The sequence below is a fragment of the Anolis sagrei genome, chromosome X, assembly GCF_037176765.1.
Source record: "Anolis sagrei isolate rAnoSag1 chromosome X, rAnoSag1.mat, whole genome shotgun sequence".
NCBI classification, from domain to species: domain Eukaryota; kingdom Metazoa; phylum Chordata; class Lepidosauria; order Squamata; family Dactyloidae; genus Anolis; species Anolis sagrei.
In genome coordinates this window covers 49562237-49582690 of record NC_090034.1, presented here as the reverse complement: position 1 = coordinate 49582690, position 20454 = coordinate 49562237, and the positions used below count along the sequence as shown (strand labels likewise).

The following is a 20454-nucleotide window of genomic DNA, read 5'->3' as shown; positions in this document are numbered from 1 at the left end:
CTGCGCGGAAGTGGCGGAACCATTTTCAGGGCGCGCACGGGTGCCGTAGCTTAAAGTGTCCCTGGTAACTTCCGGTTCCGGGAAAACCCTCTTAATCGAATCAGCTGACGGCGGAGGGAGAACGGGAGGCGTCGCTGGCGGGGAGGCTTGCCGGCGTGAGGGGAAGTAGGCAGGGGGCTACTTTCGGTGAGTAGGCTTGAGAGGCATGCCTCACGCCCAGGCAGGCTTTGCGGCCTAGCCTCCTCCTCCTTATATATATTTATTAGAGGGGTTTCCAATGGTATTTCCTTCTATTATTACCACAGGGCATTCTTCTATTATTATAGTAATATTATTATTATTCTACTATTATATTATTCATATATTCCATCATTATTGCTATAGTCTATTCTATTATTTATATATTCCACTATTCTCATATTATTATTATTCTACTATTATATGTTATTAATAATATATTCTTATATTAATCTAATTATTAGTAGTATTATTCTACTATTATATTATTACTATACTAGCCGTCCCCTGCCACGCGTCGCTGTGGCCCAGTCTGGTGATCTGGAAAATAATTAGAAAGTATTCGTTTCTAACATATGTCATGTCATTCTGCTTGTGGGTAAACTGTATTTCTTGCTGATTCTTTGTCAGTGTTGATGTGGAGATTGTCTGGTTTGCCTACTCTGGAACATATGAAATATATCATTGTCCATCTATAGGGGTTCCTTTCTATCTATGATACTGTATCTGTGTGTGTGTCAATCATATATATCTCTATCTATGGCTGGATGGCTCTTTGTCAGGAGGGCTTTGGTTACGTTTTCTTGTCCTGGTGAAGGGAATTGGACTGGATGGCCATAAGTATGGGGATTCTGTGTGGGAAGTTTGCCCCAATTCTGTCGTTGGTGGGGTTCAGCATGCTCTTTGGTTGTAGGTGAACTATAAATCCCAGTAACTACAACTCCCAAATGTCAAGGTCTATTTCCCCCAAACTCCATCTGTTTCCATATTTGGGCAATATGGAAGATTCGTGCTAAGTTTGGTGCAGATCCATCATTGTTTGAGTCCACAGTGCTCTCTGGATGTAGGTGAAGTACAACTCCCAAACTCAAGGTCAGTGCCCACCAAACCTTTCTAGTGTTTTCTGTTGGTCATGGGAGTCCTGTGTGCCATATTTGGGTTTGAATTCCATCATTGGTGGAGTTCGGAATGCTCTTTGATTGTAAGTAAACTATAAGTCCCAGAAACTACAACTCCCAAATGACAACCTCAGCAGCAAAGTCTATTGACCGCATCAACATCAAAAACAGACAACAATCACCATCCCAAGACCCCCACAACAGCGAACCAACACACATTCAAACCTGATTAGGTTAAAAGATAACTAAAAATATCATCATTAAAATGTCAAGATAAAATTTCATACCTAAATGACAACCTCATTTTTTTTGAGTGATGGTCACTCCTTGGGTTAGTAGGTGTCTTGTGGCCAAATTTGGTGGCAAGTCGTCCAGTGGTGTTTGAGTTATGTTAATCCCACAAACGAACATTACATTTTTATTTATATAGATATATATATTACAGTATGGTATTTATTAATATCACATTATTATATTATAGTTTTATTCTATTAATATATGCTTCTATAATTTTTTTAAGATTCATTTTTATTAGTGAATAGCATGGGCATAACACATATCAACATTAAGTTAAAAATAAAGAGAGAAAAAGAAAAAACAACATACTAGTCAAGTATAAAAAGTCATTGGCATGACTAGATAATTGGGTTCCAGTACAGTGAAAGTGGGTGAACATGGTTTTAAAGCAGTGGTTCTCAACCTGGGGTCCCCAGATGTTTTTGGCCTTCAACTCCCAGAAATCCTAACAGCTGGTAATATAGTAGAGTCTCACTTATCCAACATAAATGGGCCGGCAGAATGTTGTATCAATGAAATGTTGGATAATAAGGAGGAATGAATGTAAAATTATATTATGATTGTACAAATTAAGCACCAGACATCATGTTTTACAACAAATTCACAGAAAAAGTAACTCAGTACACAATAACGTTCTTTAGTAATTACTGTATTTACAAATTTAGCACCAAAACATCGCAATTTATTGAAACAGTTGTGTCTCCGGGCAGGAGGCAGACTGCATTGGATAATTCAGAATGTTTGTTGAGCAAAGGTTGGATAAGCGAGACTCTACTGTATTATATATTCCATTATTGTATTATTATATTATTATATTCTACTAATATTCGATTCTATTATTAATATATTCTAGGTGTTAGGTAATATCATTTAGTTAACTAGTAACAGTATTTATTAGAGGGGTAGAAGCCAAATTTGGTATGTTGACCATCAAGATTCTGTGTGCCATGTGTGTTCTGTTGCGGTTTATTAGTCTATACGGAAGCTACTCAGCAGTCTTCCCAGCTCCAGCCCTTAAGTTGAATCACACAGAGTAGAAGGAAAAAATAACTTTTACTCTTGAGTAGTCAAATATGCAGCTTTACAAAGAAAGCACACCAGCCTTGGAAATATACATTGTCCATTGCAGAAAAAATAACTTACAAAATCCATGCATTAAATACATGCATTAGCTGCTTCTTTCTTGGTAAATAGTCAGCAATTCTTGTAGTGTAATCCCATCTGGTCTCTGATTATCTGATCAGACCTCCTCTCTCTCACACACCATCTCACTCACTGAATACATCAAGAAAGACTTCACCTGATATACACTAATCAGGGAGTGGCTCACATTTAATTGCTTCAGTGTCCTGGTGTTCTTCCTCAACACACACCCACATAGGAGATGATCCTTGTCAAAACTTACTATACAAATCCATATCCTGTAACATGTTCCTCCAGTATGTTCTGTTGGTCTTGTGGTCTAGGCTTTTCATTTGTGGGGGTTGCAGTGGTCTGTGGAACTGGGATGTCCATTCTGGAGGGAAAACAAAACATCTAAGATGAAATGGGCCCTGAATCAGGGCCGTAGCGAGAGGGGGAGGGGTTTAAAAGTTCAACCCTGCCCTTAAATGTGTCAGGTTAAAAAGGAAACTTGCTAAAAATTCATAAGTGAAGCAGGTTTCGGGGTGGGGTGGGGTGTTTAGAACCCTTAAACACCCCCCCCCCCCCAACACCCCGGCTACGGCCCTGGCCTGAATGAAAGCCTTCACTTGGGTTGTGGGCAGTATGGTGTTTGGGGAGGATATTGGCCAAGATTGGAATACATGTTCATGGTGCCTGCTGTAACCTGTAATGTCAGTTGAGGGAGTGCCTTTGGAGGCTTCTCTACACTTGGAACTAGAGCCTGTTTGTGGAGGCGCAAGGCTGTCTGTAGAATATATTAGAATATATTACTGCTCAAGCAGGGAGATTTGAGATGGTAGAACAGAAGCTCTCCGAAGTTGTCCTTACCGCCTACTACAGGGAAAACCAACTATCTAAAACACAGACGTGTGCCTTTCACCTTAAGAACAGACAAGCACCCCGAGCTCTGAGGATTACCTGGGAAGGAATCTCACTGGAGCATGGCAGCACACCCAAATACCTGGGAGTCACCCTGGACCGTGCCCTGACCTACAAGAAGCACTGCCTGAATATCAAGCAAAATGTGGGTGCTAGAAACAATATCATACGAAAGCTGACTGGCACAACCTGGGGATTACAACAGACACAGTGAAGACCTCTGCCTGTGTGCTTTGCTACTTTGCTGCTGAGTATGCATGCCCAGTGTGGAACACATCTCACCACGCTAAAACAGTAGATGTGGCTCTTAATGAGACATGCCACATTATCACAGGGTGTCTGTGCCCTACACCATTGGAGAAATTACACTGTTTAGCCGGCATTGCTCCACCTGACATCCCTCGGGAAGTAGCAGCCAATAGTGAAAGGACCAAGGCAGGGACATTCCAGCTCATCCCTTGTTTGGGTATCAGCCAGCACATTAACGCCTTATATCAAGAAATAGTTTTCTAAGATCTACAGAGACACTCGCTGGAACACCTCAGCAAGCAAGAGTCCAAAAGTGGCAGGCTCAAACCCAGAACCCCAACCAATGGCTGATACCAAATGAGAGACTACCCCCTGGGCACACAGAAGACTGGGTGACTTGGAAGGCGCTGAACAGACTGCGCTCTGGCACCACGAGATGCAGAGCCAACCTGAAGAAATGGGGCTACAAAGTGGAATCCACGACATGCGAGTGTGGAGAAGAGCAAACCACTGACCACCTGCTGCAATGCACCCTGAGCCCTGCCACATGCACAATGGAGGACCTTCTTGCGGCAACACCAGAGGCACTCCAAGTGGCCAGATACTGGTCAAAGGACATTTAATCAACTACCAAGCTTGCAAACTTTGTTTTGTGTCAGTTTGTTTGTTTTGTTCTGTTAGAAATGTATTACAATGGTCTGGTTGCCCCTGACACGATAAATAAATAAATAAATAAATAATATAAATTTGAATATTACAATAATATAATAATGATAATGATATTTATAGTATTTAAATAAATAAATAAATATTTAAATAAATAAATATACTAATATAATATTTATATTTAATATTTAAATCCTTTAAAGAAGGCAATATATTTGATGAATGCCATTATGATGCAATAGGTTTCAATGGTGTTATAATATTCCTTGGAGTATTTTTTCCTGGGAAACCAATGCATTTCTTTGGGGAATTCCTTTAGAATAATCATCATGATGCTGTAAGCTTTGAAATGAATATTGATCTCCTTCTTCATTCGAGGAAGCATTCCTTCCTGGGTTTTATTATATGGAAATTGACAAAAAAATCCTTTTTTGAAATACAAATAAAGGAATTTTCAACTAGAATTTCTCCATGTTAATTTAGGTAAGATGAGTTTTTATTATTACCTTTTTATAGTATTATATAATTATATTGATATTATAGCTTATATTATTTTATTATATTAGGCTGGTATGATTGTATTAGTGTTTTATTATTTATTTATTGTTATTTCATTATATTATTTATTGTTATTATATTCTAGGATGTTTTCTATCTCATTCTATGGTATATATAGTAGAATATAATAAATAAATATTATAATGCAATGTTATAATTATAATAATATGATATTATATGATTTAATAATATATTATACTTCTGTATTATATTATTTATTAGATTAGATTATCATTATTTTAATAATAATAATAATCTATTGTAGAATATCATTATCATAATATATTACAATATTACAATATATCAAATATTAATAGATAATATAGGAAACATCCTGGAATATATTTTATATATTTATTTATTATATTATTGTATCATATGTTCTGTTGGTCATCAAGGTTCTGTGTGCCACGTGTGTTCCGGATCTGCTATTGGAGGCTTCGGAATGCTCTCTGGGTGCAGGGTGAAGTACAACTCCCACAAGGGTGGGGTAATCCTTCCCCAAACTCTTCCAACTTGCTATGTTGGTCACCAGGGTACTGTGTTCAAAGTTTGGGCCAGATCTGTCATTGATGGGAGTTCAGAATGCTCTAGATCAGGGGTCCCCAAACTAAGGCCCGGGGGCCGGATATGGCCCTCCAAAATCATTTAACCCGGCCCTCGCTCAGGATCAACCTAAGTCTGAAATGATTTGAAAACACACAACAACAACAATCCTATCTCATCAGCCAAAAGCAATTGAAACACAAGTTTATGTTTGTGAAAATTGTTCTTCATTTCAATTGTATTATTGTTTTAAAGTGTTTTCTGCACAAATAAGATATGTGCAGTGTGCATAGGAATTAATTCATGTTTTTTTAAAACAAATTATAATTCGGCCCTCCAATAGTTTGAGGGACTTTGACCAAGTCCTCTGTTTAAAAAGTTTGAGGACCCTAGCTCTAGATGTAGGGTGTATTACAAGTCCCACACTGGCGGATTACTTCCCCAAACCCCTCCAGTATGTTCTGTTGGTCATGAGGGTCTTGTATCCCAAGTTTGGTCCAAGCCCGTCATTCATGGGGGTGTCTGTGTGAAGTGGGTGAAGGTACTGCAAATCCAATTGTTTGTGGTCCATCCTCCCCAACCCGACATAAAGTGCATCATAGGGAGTCTGTGTGGGAAATTTGGTTCATATCCATCATTTGGGGGGGGGGGGGGGGGTTTGCAGTGGTTGCTGGAAGTGAGTGAAGATACTGCAATTCCCATCATCCTTGGTCAATCCTCTCCCAAAACTTTCCAAGACGCAAAGTTGTCCATGGAGGGGGGGGGGGTCTTTGTGGCAAGTTTGGTCCAGGTCTGTCATTTATGGGGGTCGTAGTAGTCTCAGGATGTGTGTGAAAGAACTGCAAAGCCCATCATTCATAGTCCATTCTCCCCCAAACTGCACCAGAATGTAAAGTGGGTCATGAAGGGTCTGTGTGCCAGATTTGGTCCGGGTCTGTCATTCATGGGGGGTTCACAGTGGTCTGTGGGAGCTGAATTGGGTGAATGTACTGCAAATCCCACCACCCATGGTCAGTCCTCCAAACTTCACCAGGATGTAAAGAGCATTATGGGGAGTCTGTGTGGCAAGTTTGGTCCAGGTCTGTCATTGTTTGGGTACCCACACTGCTCTCTGGATTTAGGTGAACTACAACTCCTATAAATCATGGTGAATTCTCCCCAAACCTCTTGTTTGGTTTCTGATCAATACCTCTATTTTCTGTGTTCCATAGGAAAGGGTAAGAAAGGCTTAAGGGAGAGGCAGTGGGCGTGGTCATGCAAATTCCACACCCATGGAGATACAAAGGAACCCTGGGATGTCCATTCTGGAGGAAAAACAGAAAATCCAGGATGAAATTGTCCCCCAATGAAAGCCTTCACTTGGGGGGGGGGGGGGCTGTATGGTGTTTGTGGAGGATATTGGCAGGGCTCTTGGACATGTTTCCGGAGGTCATTATAACCTGCAATGTCTTTGGAGGGAGTGCTTTGGTGGCTGTTCCAAACTGTGGGTTATTGGAGGCTGGAGACTGTCCGTGTAAGTGGACACCTCCGCCACATACACATTTTCGCTTTTATTATGTGTATAGACACGTAATCATTATATTAATATTATATTATTGCATTATTATATATTATAATTCTTATTACATTTATGTAAGATGGCGACCCTGAGCAGCAGCAGTAGCAATGCCTCAAGCACGAACGGAGAGGGACCGGGCGGGCAGGACAGTACCTTCGAGTGCAACATCTGCCTGGACACCGCCAAGGATGCCGTCATTAGCCTTTGCGGCCACCTCTTCTGGTCAGTTCTCCTCCTCATTATTATTAGTCGTACATTTAGTATTGTTCTTTCATTATATTATTATAGCATTAAAATATTCACAGAAATAATCATTAAAATATTCACAAAAATCATGAAGCTATTCACAGTAATAATAATATTTATTTATTTATTTACTTACTTTATTTGTATACCGCACTCTCTCAGCCCGCAGGCGACTCAGTGCGGTTTACAACCAGGTCAATATACAAAGTGCACAACACTAGCATTTAAAACAGTAACTAAGGCAACTACATCAATATAACAGCACATCAATACATCAATATAACGTCAATACATCCATATAACTAACCCATCACGTCTCATCAGTAAAGTCATAACCCGATTTCCTCTATTTCCTAACTATTTTTAACTATTATTATTATTATTATTATTATTATTTGAAACACAACAAGATGAGTCCACAGCACACTCTCTGCTGGCTGTTGAATTGGATCACATGTTATAATAGATCATTATCATTATATTAACATGTAAGGGTATTATTTATTATTATGATATTGTATTATTATCCTTATATTATTATAATCATAATAATGATAATATAATAAATGTTATATTAAATTAGATATTCCAAGTCAATATATTTATGTTAAATATTAAATATATTCTAAATAAATGTTATACATTATTATAACATTTTAGATTATGTTATATATCCATTATAATGTATAATAATTATGGTATTACTTCATTATATTATTATAGTATATTTATTATATTATAGAGTATTTCATATCTCATTCTATATAATTGAATAGAGCAGGGTTCCCAAAGGGAATCTAGACTGACACTTTCTTTTCTCTTCTCCTTTTTTTCTATGGTGGATCCATCCTCACAGCTGGCCTTGTTTGCACCAGGTAAGGAAATGAATGAATGAATGAATATAATTAAGATGAGACTATAGTAATAATATAATAATACAACAAATGTAATATTATAATTATAATATAATAAACATAATAACAATAAACTATACATATAAAAAATAAAAGTAATATGATAAGAGTGAAATGTAATATAATATAGTAATATAATAATAAATATATAGTGATACTTATAAATGCCATATAATATTAATATAATGAAATGTAATATAATCATATAGTAATAATAGTATTTTATATAATTATAATAGATACAATAAATATAACAACATATAGTAATGAATATAATATAGTAATAATAAATGCAATACAATATTGATATAACAATATAATAAATGATATAACTAGTAAACTAAAATACAATATAAATAAATATGATAATGAAATATAATAATATAACAATAATATATTTATAATATATAATCAATATAATATAGTAGTACTAATAAATGCAAAATCATATTAATACAATAATATATATATTTATAATAAAATATTGTAATAAATACAATATAGTAATACTAATTAATATAATATTAATATAATGAATCATATAACTAGTAAAATCAAATATTAGTATGACCGTATAATAAAAATAGTTAACAAAGAAATGTAATAAAATTATATATTAATCATAAAATAATACGTTTATTTTCCAGTGGCTAGAAACCCGTCCAAACCGGCAAGTGTGTCCGGTGTGCAAAGCAGGAATCAGCAGAGATAAAGTCATCCCTCTTTATGGGAGGGGGAGCACCGGGCAGCAGGACCCCAGGTGAGGGGGAGGTTGGACATCATCATTATGATTATTATTATTTGTTATATTTTATTATTTTAGTTATTAGTATATTAATGTTATAGTGCATTTAATATTTATATTATACATTATATTTATTTATTATCTTATGTATTATAATTATTAATTTATTTAGTATTATATTTATATTATAATTTTTATTAGTGTATCTTTTATTATTACTTTAGTTATATCATATTATTTATATTTATTATAATTGTATTTTATTTTACTATTATATCAGTTACTAGTATATTAATGTTATATTGCATTTATTAGTATTATTTATATTTCATATTATATTTATTTATTCTTTATTATCAGATATTATATTTTATTTATTTTGTGTTATTATATTTATTTTACTATTATATCAATGAGTTAATATTATATTGCATTTTTTATTTATATTATTTATATTTATTATTATCCTTAATTTCCAGAGAGAAAACCCCGCCGAGACCTCAGGGACAGAGGCCCGAACCGGAAAACCGAGGGGTGAGCCATTTGCACTATTGCCTATAAATAGGAAGTAGTATTGGGTCACTTCCTGTTTTGTGAAAAGGTCCATGTAGGTGTAAAAAAACAGTGGAAGAAAGAAGAGAGCACAAGGAGGACATTTTGTCACACATTTGGGTTCGGAATGCATTCATTCCAAAACAGGAAGTGGTATTGGGTCACTTCCTGTTTGGTGCAAAGGTGTAGAAAAACAGTGGGAGGAGGAAGAGGACACAAGGAGGCTTTTATGTCAGATTCTGTAGTTTCTAACGCCCTTCCTGTCAAACGGGAAGTAGCATTGGGTCACTTCCTGTTTGCTGGAAAGGTCCGTATAGGTGTAGGGTAACAGTAAGAGGAAGAAAAGAGCACAAGGAGGCCATTTTGTCACATGTTTAGTTTTGGAACAAAGTTATTGGCTGCCTTCCTATTTCTGCAGGGCTTCCAGGGCTTTGGCTTCGGGGATGGGGGATTCCAGATGTCTTTTGGGATTGGGGCCTTCCCTTTCGGGATCTTCGCCACCGCCTTCAACGTCAACGATGGGCGGCCCCCTCCAGGTGCGTCCATGTGAATGGTTTGGGAGTGAGAGAACAGGCTATCCAGGAGGAAGTGCTAATCCAGGAATGGGCAAACTTGGGTGTAAGGCAGTGTTTCTCAACCTGAGGGTCGGGACTCCTGGGAGGGGGGTCACAAGGGGGTGTCAGAGGGGTCGCCAAAGACCATCAGAAAACAGTATTTTCTGTTCATCATGGGGGTTTAGTGTGTACATCCTGCATATCAGATATTTACATTACAGTTCATAACAGTAGTAAAATGACATTTATGAAGTAGCAATGAAAATAATGTTATGGTTGGGGGTCTCCACAACATGAGGAACTGGATTAAGGGGCATTAGGAAGGTTGAGAAACACTGGTGTAAGGTTTCTCAGTTCCAACTTGTGTTGCTGTGGATCAGTCTTCTCTGAAAAAACAGGCAGAGACACAGAAGGGCTGAAGATACCAAATGTCTTTAATGTTCGGAATATGAGAGTCATGCACTACCGCCCATCTATATAGTCCTAGCTAAAATATAATAAATCACTCAGGAGTCCTGGTGCCTGGAGCTAGCCCCTTTCCACATTCCAGAGCCCACTCTCCTCCACCTTGGGGCAATTGACTTTTATGGCTGGTTCATATGTCCTGTCTTCCTTTCTGGCCCATGGTGCCATGGGTCAGAAAGGCAGATAGTTGGATGGCATGTGATAGAGATCATGACATCAGGCGCTCCAGGTGTTATGGACTTCAACACCCACAATTCCTAACAGCCTGTGCTAACCATTGCTTCCTCCCTCCTTCCCTCCCGCAGCCGCCCCAGGGACCCCGCAGTACATCGACGAGCAGTTCCTGTCCCGCCTCTTCTTGTTTGTGGCCCTGCTCATCATGTTCTGGCTCCTCATTGCCTGACCTCGCCCACCCCCTGCATTTCTCCAACATTTGCAACAGTTCCCCGGATTTGTGCAATCAATTAATTTGCAAAAAACAAAAGCAAACTGTGACACAATTCTCCGGGTTTTGCACCGAAGAAATTAGAAATCGCATTTTTGCAAAACAATGTGAAATATTTCTCCAGGTGTTTGCAATGAATAAATCAAAACTATTTCCCCGGATTTGTGCAACGAATAAATTTGCTTTAAGATGTGAAATAATTATCTGGATTTTTGCAACTAAGAAATGAGAAATCATTCTTCACATTTTTGCAATGAAAAAATGAGAACGATTTCTCCACATTTTGCAGTGAAAAGATTCGCAAAACAATGTGAAATATTTCTCCAATTTTTGCAGTGCACAACTTTTTGCAGTGGATCAATAAAAAATATTTTCTGGATTTTTGCAACAAATAAATGCAAAACATTTTTCCAGGTTTTTGCATCAAATAAATTAGAAATGTTTCTTTGGATTTTTGCAACAAAAAAATGGCAGAAATGTGAAATATTTCCCCAGATTGTTGCAATGAATAAATTAGAAATATTTCCACAAATATAGGCAATGAATAAATTTGAAATCTTTATCCGAATTTTTGTAATGTACAAATTAGAAATATTTCCCTGGATTTTGCAACAAAAAATGGTAGAATAATTAGAATTGCTTCTCTAGATTTTTGCAATGAAATAGTTCTCCGGATTTTTGCAACAAAAGAAATTTGAAATATTTTTCCAGATTTATGCAATGAAAAAAATGGAAATATTTATCCAGATTTTTGCAATGAATAAATTTGTAGAATAATAATAAATCGGTAGAATAATAATATTTCCCTGCATTTTTGCAATGAAAAAATTGGTGGAAAAATGTGAAATATTTCCCTGGATTTTTGCAATGAATAAATTAGAAATATTTTCCTGGATTGGTGCAATGAATAAATTAGAAATGTTTCCCCAGATTTTGCAAAAAACACTGCTCTGGATTTTTGTAATGGAATAATTATAAACATTTCCCCAGATTTTTGCAATGAATAAATTACAGATATTTTTTCTGATTTTTTCCTGGATCTATGCAATATTTTTTCTGAATGTTTGCAATGAATAATTTAGAAATATTTATCTAGATTCTGCAACAAATATTGGTAGAGTAATTAGAAATGCTTCCCTGGATTTTTGCAATGAAATAATTATAAATATTTCTCCAGATTTTTCCAACAAAAGGAACGGGCTAATAAATGTGAAATATTTCTCTGGATTTTGCAACGAATAAATTAGAAACATTTCTCTAAGTTTTTGCAACAGATAAATTAGAAATCTTTCTCCACATTTTTGCAATGAATACATCGATAGAATAATTATAAATATTTCTCCGGATTTTTACAATGAAAAAATCGGTGGAAATGTGAATAAATTCCTTGGATTTTTCCTATGAAAAAAAAATTCTATGAAAAAATAGGTATAATGAAAAATATTTATCCAGATTTGTGTAATAAAAAAGTTGGGAAAATAATGGAAATATTTCTCTGGATTTTTACAATGGAAAAAATGGTGAAAAATGTGAAATATTTTTTGGATTTTTTACAACATAATGAAACACTGGGACCTAATGGCATAAATGCAAGACAATAATGAATGATAATAAAAAGAAAATATTATTATTTGCATTATTTGTTGAATTATGTTATTTTCACAAAATATTATTTTGGAAGCCAAATGAATTAATAAATATTATAAATATAATTTCCACATTCAAATGATTTCATTTACAACAAAACAATAGTAATAAAATGTTTATTATTATTCCTTATTTAGATTATTTCATTTGCAATGAAAATATTATTTTTGGTCTGTTGTATTATTTGCAGTTAAAATATGAAATGTTTTGGCATTAAAACATATATATATAAAACATTTTTATATATTTAAATATATATATCACCTCTTTCATTTTTTATATTTTTGGATGCATTTGAAGGATAATAAAGGTATTTTTAATTGGGAAAAATATTTATTGGGTCCTTATAAAAATAATTAAAATTATTTTATTATATAAACAATATATAAATATGTTATATATCATATATTTATGTGTGCACACCAAGTAATTTTATTCAATTTATCTAACTCCCAATGTTTAACATACCATTTTTGAGATATATCTTTCATTTTCTTCATCTTTTGCATATTATTCTTGCTGCCAATGGCATATGAAAAAGGTCCGTTCTTTTGGCACCATTGACTGAGTTCCGAATTGCAGTTACAAATCTGTAATCTGGAGTTGCATGTGCACAACTGACTCGTAGAATCATAGAATCATAGAGTTGGAAGAGAGCTCATGGGCCATCCAGTCCAACCCCCTGCCAAGAAGCAGGAATATTGTATTCAAAGCACCCCTGACAGATGGCCATCCAGCCTCTGTTTAAAAGCTTCCAAAGAAGGAGCCTCCACCACACTCCAGGGCAGAGAGTTCCACTGCTGAACGGCTCTCACAGTCAGGAAGTTCTTCCTAATGTTCAGATGGAATCTCCTTTCTTGTAGTTTGAAGCCATTGTTCCGTGTCCTAATCTCCAAGGAAGCAGAAAACAAGCTTGCTCCCTCCTCCCTATGACTTCCTCTCACATATTTATACATGGCTATCATGTCTCCTCTCAGGCTTCTCTTCTTCAGGTTAAGCATACCCAGCTCCTTAAGCCGCTCCTCATAGGGCTTGTTCTCCAGACCCTTGATCATTTTAGTCACCCTCCTCAACACATTCCAGCTTGTCAATATCTGTCTTGAATTGTGGTGCCCAGAATTGGACACAATATTCCAGGTGTGGTCTAACCAAGGCAGACTAGAGGGGTAGCATTACTTCCTTAGATCTAGACACTATGCTCCTATTGATGCAGGCCAAAATCCCATTGGCTTTTTTTGCCGCCACATCACATTGTTGGCTCATGTTTAACTTGTTGTCCACGAGGACTCCAAGATCTTCACACGTACTGCTCTCAAGCCAGGCATTGTCCCCCATTCTGTATCTTTGCATTTCGTTTTTTCTGCCTAAGTGGAGTACCTTGAATTTGTCCCTGTTGAACTTCATTTTGTTAGTTTTGGCCCATCTCTCTAATCTGTCAAGATCGTTTTGAATCCTGCTCCTGTCCTCTGGAGTATTGGCTATCCCTCCCAATTTGGTGTCGTCTGCAAACTTGATGATCCTGCCTTCTAGCCCTTCATCTAAGTCATTAATAAAGATGTTGAACAGGACCGGGCCCAGGACGGAGCCCTGCTGTGGCACTCCGCTCGTCACGTCTTTCCAGGATGAAGAGGAAGCATTGGGGAGCACCCTCTGGGTTCATCCCCTTAACCAATTACAGATCCACCTCACCATAGTTTTGCCTAGCCCACATTGGACTAGTTTCCTTGCCAGAAGGTCATGGGGGACCTTGTCAAAGGCCTTCCTGAAATCCAGGTACGCTACATCCACGGCATTCCCCGCATCTACCCAGCTTGTAACTCTATCGAAAAAAGAGATCAGATTAGTCTGGCATGACTTATTTTTGATAAATCCATGTTGACTATTAGCGATGACCGCATTTGTTTCTAAGTGTTTGCAGACCACTTCCTTAACAATCTTTTCCAGAATCTTGCCTGGTATCGACCGGGCGGTAATTGTTTGGGTCATCCTTTTTTTCCTTCTTGAAGATTGGGACCACATTGGCCCTCCTCCAATCTGCTGGAACTTCTCCCGTTCTTCAAGAACTCTCAAAGATGATTGCCAATGGTTCGGAAATGACTTCCGCTAGTTCCTTCAGTACTCTTGGGTGTAGTTGATCTGGCCCTGGGGACTTGAACTCATTTAGAGCGGCCAGGTATTCCTGGACGACTTGTTTCCCAATTTGGGGTTGGATGTCCTCCAATCCCTCATCCACTCCATCTTGCTGAGGTTGAAGATGACTTCCTTTTTGTGAGAAGACCGAGGCAAAGAAGGCATTAAGTAGTTCTGCCTTTTCCCTACTCCCTGTCAGCATTGCCCCATCTTCTCCTCGAAGAGGCCCTATCGCCTCCTTGTTTTTCGTGTTCTCAATATCTTTATTTTCATTTTTGTAGGGAATACACAGGAATCATAAAAGTCCTGACTTACCAGGTAGCAACTACTGTGAGCAATGGAAGGTCTATTCTCCTGTCAATCAATTTGCAGCAGGTTAAGATTCCCATTTTCTTCCTGCAAGCAATTTGTCGTACGAGTACAAATTTTGGCAGGGATCCTCTTTTTGACTGTTACATCCAAGATCGCTGGAGGGAAGGGAGGTGGGAACTTCAGTCTCATGCGTCCTGATCAGGAGGAGAATAGACTCCCATTGCTCACAGTAGCTACTGCCAATTAAGTCAGGATTGAGGGTGTCAGGCTGGGAGACACCAATTAGCTAAAATTCTTCAACAATTTGATTCACTTAATTCATTACCATAGGGCAATTCCCTCAGCAACGCAACCCCCCCCCCCCCCCCCCCCACAATCCTAGCAGGGCAAGAGGACTGCCATTTAAATAGTAGATTGCATGTCGCTTCCAACTCATGATAGCCATGGGAGGAAGTAGGAGTTAGCTTTGCTGAGATGACATAGGTGAGATATTTGGTATGTTTTGACCTATTATTGTTGAAAATATGAAAATATTTCCTCTTGTTTTTAATACTTTTAAGCATTGTTATTCTTCAATCGAATAATGGAATGTATATTATACCAAGTCCAGCTTACTTACTTACTTAGGCGATCCCTTGTAGTCCGAGGATGATGGTCCTCCAAGTTCAGTGTCCTGGGGGTGGGTCTGTAGGTGGCTGTGGAACCCTATTCTTGATCGGCATCTTCTCCCACAGCGAGGGCATTGGTTTCCAGGTGGGTGGCGGTCCCGGTCGGGGTTGGCTTGACGCGCCTTCCTCTTGGCACATTTCTCTCTTTCACCCTACATTCGTGCCTCTTCAAATTCTGCAGCACTGCTGGTCACAGCTGACCTCCAGTTAGAGCGCTCAAGGGTCAGGGCTTCCCAGTTCTCTGTGTCTATGCCAGTTTTTAAGGTTGGCTTTAAGCTCATCTTTAAGTCTCTTTTCCTGTCCACCAACATTACGTTTCCCATTAAGTTCGGAGTAGAGTAACTGCTTTGGGAGACAATGGTGATCTTCGGGCCTTCGGACAACGTAGCCGGTCCAGCAGAGTTGATGGGGTAGGAGCATTACTTCTAGGCTGGTGGTCTTTGCTTCTTGTCCGCCTGTCTTCCCAAGAGATTTGCAGGATTTTTTTGGAGGTAATGCTGATGGAATCAATGCTGATGGAGTCTATAGACAGTCCACATTTTGCAAGGGTTGGGAGGACGATAGCTTCCTGTTCTGGTTCTGCTTCGGAAGAGCCAACCAGAAACTGGGAAACAAGCACCTTGGTCTCCCTACGGATGCCCCGGTCCTCAAACTCTGCTGTTACACCATTAAGGTATTTTTCTGGCATTGGAAAGGGATTGGCTGGTACCTGCTGGAAGAGAACTTTGGTTTTCTTGATGTGCAATGAGAGGCCAAGCTTCTTGTATGCTTCTGCAAGGGTGTTTAGAATGGCTTTTAAGTCTTCTTCTGAATGCATAGACTATGTTGACATCAGCATACAGATGTTGTTGTGACCTTGGCTTTGGCTTTCAGTCTGCTGAGGTTAAATAGCTTGCCATCTGTCTGACAGATGATTTCCACTCCAGTGGGAAGCTTCCCATCAACAAGGTGAAGTATAGTGGAAAATAAGGTTGGGGCAATAACACCTCCCTGTTTGACACCTGATTCCACCTTAAATGGGTCACTTTGGGAGCCACTGCTGTCTAAGACTGTTGCTATCATGTCAACAGGGAGGAGCTGCAGGATGCTCAAAAATTTATCAGGGAACCCAATTTTTTGGAGGATGGTCCAGAGAGCGCTGCGATTCACTGTGTCGAATGCCTTTGCAAAGTCAATGAATGCCATGTACAGAGGTTGATTTTGTTCCCTGCCTTTTTCTTGTCATGCAGTGAAAATCATGTCCACTGTTCCTCTGGAGGGGCAGAAGCCGTTCTGGGATTCTGGGAGGGTGTCTTACGAGGATTTTCCCAGCTGAGGTTAGAAGGGAGATACCTCGATAGTTTCCGCAGTCTGGTCTTTCCCCTTTTTCGAAAAGGGTGATGATGGTGGCGTCCTTGAAGTCTGTTGGGATTTTCTCGGTTACCCACACTTTTTTGATGAACTGGTGGAGTTGTTGTGTCAGCTCAGGTCCTCCCTCTTTAAAGAGTGCAGCAGGGATCCCATCAGGTCCGCTGGCTTTGTTATTTTTTTGTTGGCTGATGGTGTTGCTGACTTCTTCCAAACTAGGCAGTGCTGCAAGCTCATCCCTGGTTTGTTGTTGCGGGATTTGTGAGAGAATCTCTTTGGCCATGTTGGAGCTGCGATTCAGGAGGCTTTGGTAGTGTTCTTTCCAACATAGGGCAATTGGTTTTTTGTCCTTCAGAAGTTTGGTTCCATCTGATGAGCGGAGAGGCTGTATGCCATGGTTTCTTGGTCCATAGATGACCTTTGTGGCTTTGAAAAATCCCTGAGCATTATGGGTATCTGCCAGGTGTTGAATTTCTTCAGCCTTCTTTGTCCACCAGATGTTCTTGAGTTCTCTTGTCCTTCTTTGGACCTCAGCTTTTGCACTGGCGTAGATCTTTTTCTTAGCAGCACAGTTGATGTCTCTCTGCCATGTTTGGAAGGCTTTCCTTTTCTTGTCAATTAGCTGTTGAATCTCGTCATTTTCGTCGAAACCAATTTTGATGTTTCTTGGTTTGATATCCAATAGTTTCTTTGCAGGCTGTGATGATGGAGGTCTTCAGTTTGTTCCAAAGTTCCTCAACATTTTCGGGGTGTTCTGTGGGTAGATGGTCCTTGAGTGCTGTTTGGAGAAGGGCTCGTCTGGAGGACTGCTGAAGGGCTTGGGTGTTCATTTTGCGCCTTGTCTTTCTTCCTTGGAGGCGATCTTGATAGCCATCGTGGATCGGATTAACTATTTTATCGAGATTAGTCATTGCTTTCCTCCCAAGAAGGCAACATCTTCTGATGTCCTGGCTGCAGTCTGCATCTGCAGTACTCTTTGTGGCTAGAAATACAAAGTCTGTCACGGCCTCCACGTTTTCTCCCTCTGCTTGCCAGTTACCAATCAGTCCGGTTGCCATAATCTTGGGTTTTTTTAAATGTTGAATTGCAACCCAGCTTTTGCACTTTCTTCTTTCACCTTGCTTAGAAGGCTCCTTGGCTCCTTCTCGCTTTCAGCAATCCAAGTATTTAATATTTTAGTATTAAAATAATATAAATACATTTTAAATCATTTAAAAACCACAGTCTTACAGTCAGGAAGTTCTTCCTAATGTTCAGATGGAATTTCCTTTCTTGTAGTTTGAAGCCAATGTGAGTAGATCAATGCAAATGTGAGTAGATCAATAGATACTGCTTCTGTGGGAAGATAACATTGCTCCGGCCACATGACCTTGGAGGTGTCTCTATGCAAGGGATCAAGAGAGAAAAAGCAGGAGGGAAGGGAGAGAAGGAAGGAATGAAAAAGAGTAAAAGAGTGCAAAGCGGGGGGGTTCTGCCCTTCTTCCTTCCTTCCCTTCCTCCTTCTCTTCTTGCTCTGGCTTTTTTTGCAGGGAAGAGAGGAGGAGGAGATCTGGATGGAGGGAAGGAGAAGAGAAGGAGGGAGAAAGAAAAAGAGGGAGAAAGATCAATGACTGGATTTGCTTTCCCTTCCATTTTTGGCCTCTAAAAAAAGAGAAACACACACAGGGATTATTAGTATTTATTAGATTATTATTCTTAATAAATACATTTTATTGGTTAGCCCTTAGGCCTCATCACCATATTGAATCAAACAACACCAACATATATTATTATTATTATTATTATTATTATTATACATTTGTATTTATATTTAAGGCCGTACTCGTAGCACAGTGGGTTAAACAACTGAGCTGCTGAATTTGCTGACCGAAAGGTTAGTGGTTCAGATCCCGAGAGTGGGGTGAGCTCTCGCTGTTAGCCCCAGCTTCTGCCAACCTAGCAGTTCGAAAGCATGCAAATGTGATTAGATCAATAGGTATCGCTTCTGCGGGAAGGTAACGGCGCACCATGCAGTCATGCTGGCCACATGACCTTGGAGGTGTCTATGGACAACACCAGCTCTTCAATTTAGAAATAAGAGCACCAACCCCTAGAGTCAGATACAACTAGACTTAATGTCAGGGGAAAACTTCTACCTTTATTTATATAATATATATATTATTTTATACATTGTTATATTGTATTACTATTTTATATAATATTTTATAGTATTGTATTACATTGTAATTTATATATTATATTATTTTATATTTATATATTATATTGTATTATGATTAATATTTTATATATTATGTGATATTGATATTATTTCACATGTTGTATTGCTATTTTACACATTATTTTATATATTATTATATTGTATAATATCTATAAATTATTTTATATATTATATATTATATTGTATTATTATTAAGATTTTATATATTATGTTATATTTATATTATTTTATATATTGTATTGCTATTTTACACATTTTATACATTGTTATATTGTATTATTATTTTGTATAATATTTATGTTATTGTATTATATTGTAATTTATATATTATTATTTTATATTATTTTATATATTTATATTATATATTATTTTATATATTTATATTATATATTATTTTATATTTTATATATTATATTTCATTATGATTAATATTTATATATTATGTGATATTTATATTATTTCACATATTGTATGCCTATTTTACACATTATTTTATATATTATTATATTATATAATATTTATATATTATTTTATATATATATATTATATTGTATTATGATTAACATTTTATATATTATGTGATATTTATATTATTTTATAAATTGTATTGCTATTTTACACATTTTATACATTATACATTTATATAATATATATTATTTTATACATTGTTATATCGTATTATCATTTTGTATAATATTTATGTTATTGTATTATATTGTAATTTATATATTATCATTATTTTATATTATTTTATTATATATTTATATTATATATTATTTTACATTTTATAGATTATATTTCATTATGATTAATATTCTATATATTATATGATATTTATATTATTTTATAGATTGTATTGCTATTATACACATTATTTTATATATTATATAATATTCATATATTATTTTATATATTATGTTATATTGTATTATTGTTAATATTTTATATATTATGTGATATTCATATTATTTCACATATTGTATTGCTATTTTACACATTATTTTATATATTATTATATTATATATTTATATATTATTATATATAATATTGTATTATTAATAATAATGTATATATTATGTGATATTTATATTATTTTATAGATTGTATTGGTATTTTACACATTTTATCATTATATTATATAATATTTATATTATATAC

General features: G+C 36.8%; 1 protein-coding gene across 1 annotated transcript; it reads left to right on the top strand.

The window, feature by feature from the left end:
- Nucleotides 1-50: 50 nt before the first annotated feature.
- RNF185 (ring finger protein 185) lies at nt 51-11843 on the top strand. The gene is made up of 7 exons (XM_060785205.2): nt 51-186; nt 7133-7275; nt 8156-8174; nt 8861-8973; nt 9438-9492; nt 9929-10046; nt 10835-11843. The coding sequence occupies exons 2-7, from the start codon at nt 7133-7135 to the stop codon at nt 10930-10932; spliced, it is 546 nt and encodes a 181-aa protein (XP_060641188.1). The 5' UTR covers nt 51-186; the 3' UTR covers nt 10933-11843.
- The last annotated feature ends 8611 nt before the right edge of the window (nt 11844-20454 follow it).

What these genes read in the sequence shown, in the direction of transcription:
- RNF185 (XM_060785205.2), top strand. Translation starts at nt 7,133, where the DNA reads ATGGCGACCCTGAGCAGCAGCAGTAGCAATGCCTCAAGCACGAACGGA. An exon ending in ACCGGGCAGCAGGACCCCAG is followed by an intron (nt 8,974 to 9,437) that starts GTGAGGGGGAGG and finishes CTTAATTTCCAG; the next exon opens with AGAGAAAACCCCGCCGAGAC. An exon ending in CCGAACCGGAAAACCGAGGG is followed by an intron (nt 9,493 to 9,928) that starts GTGAGCCATTTG and finishes CTATTTCTGCAG; the next exon opens with GGCTTCCAGGGCTTTGGCTT.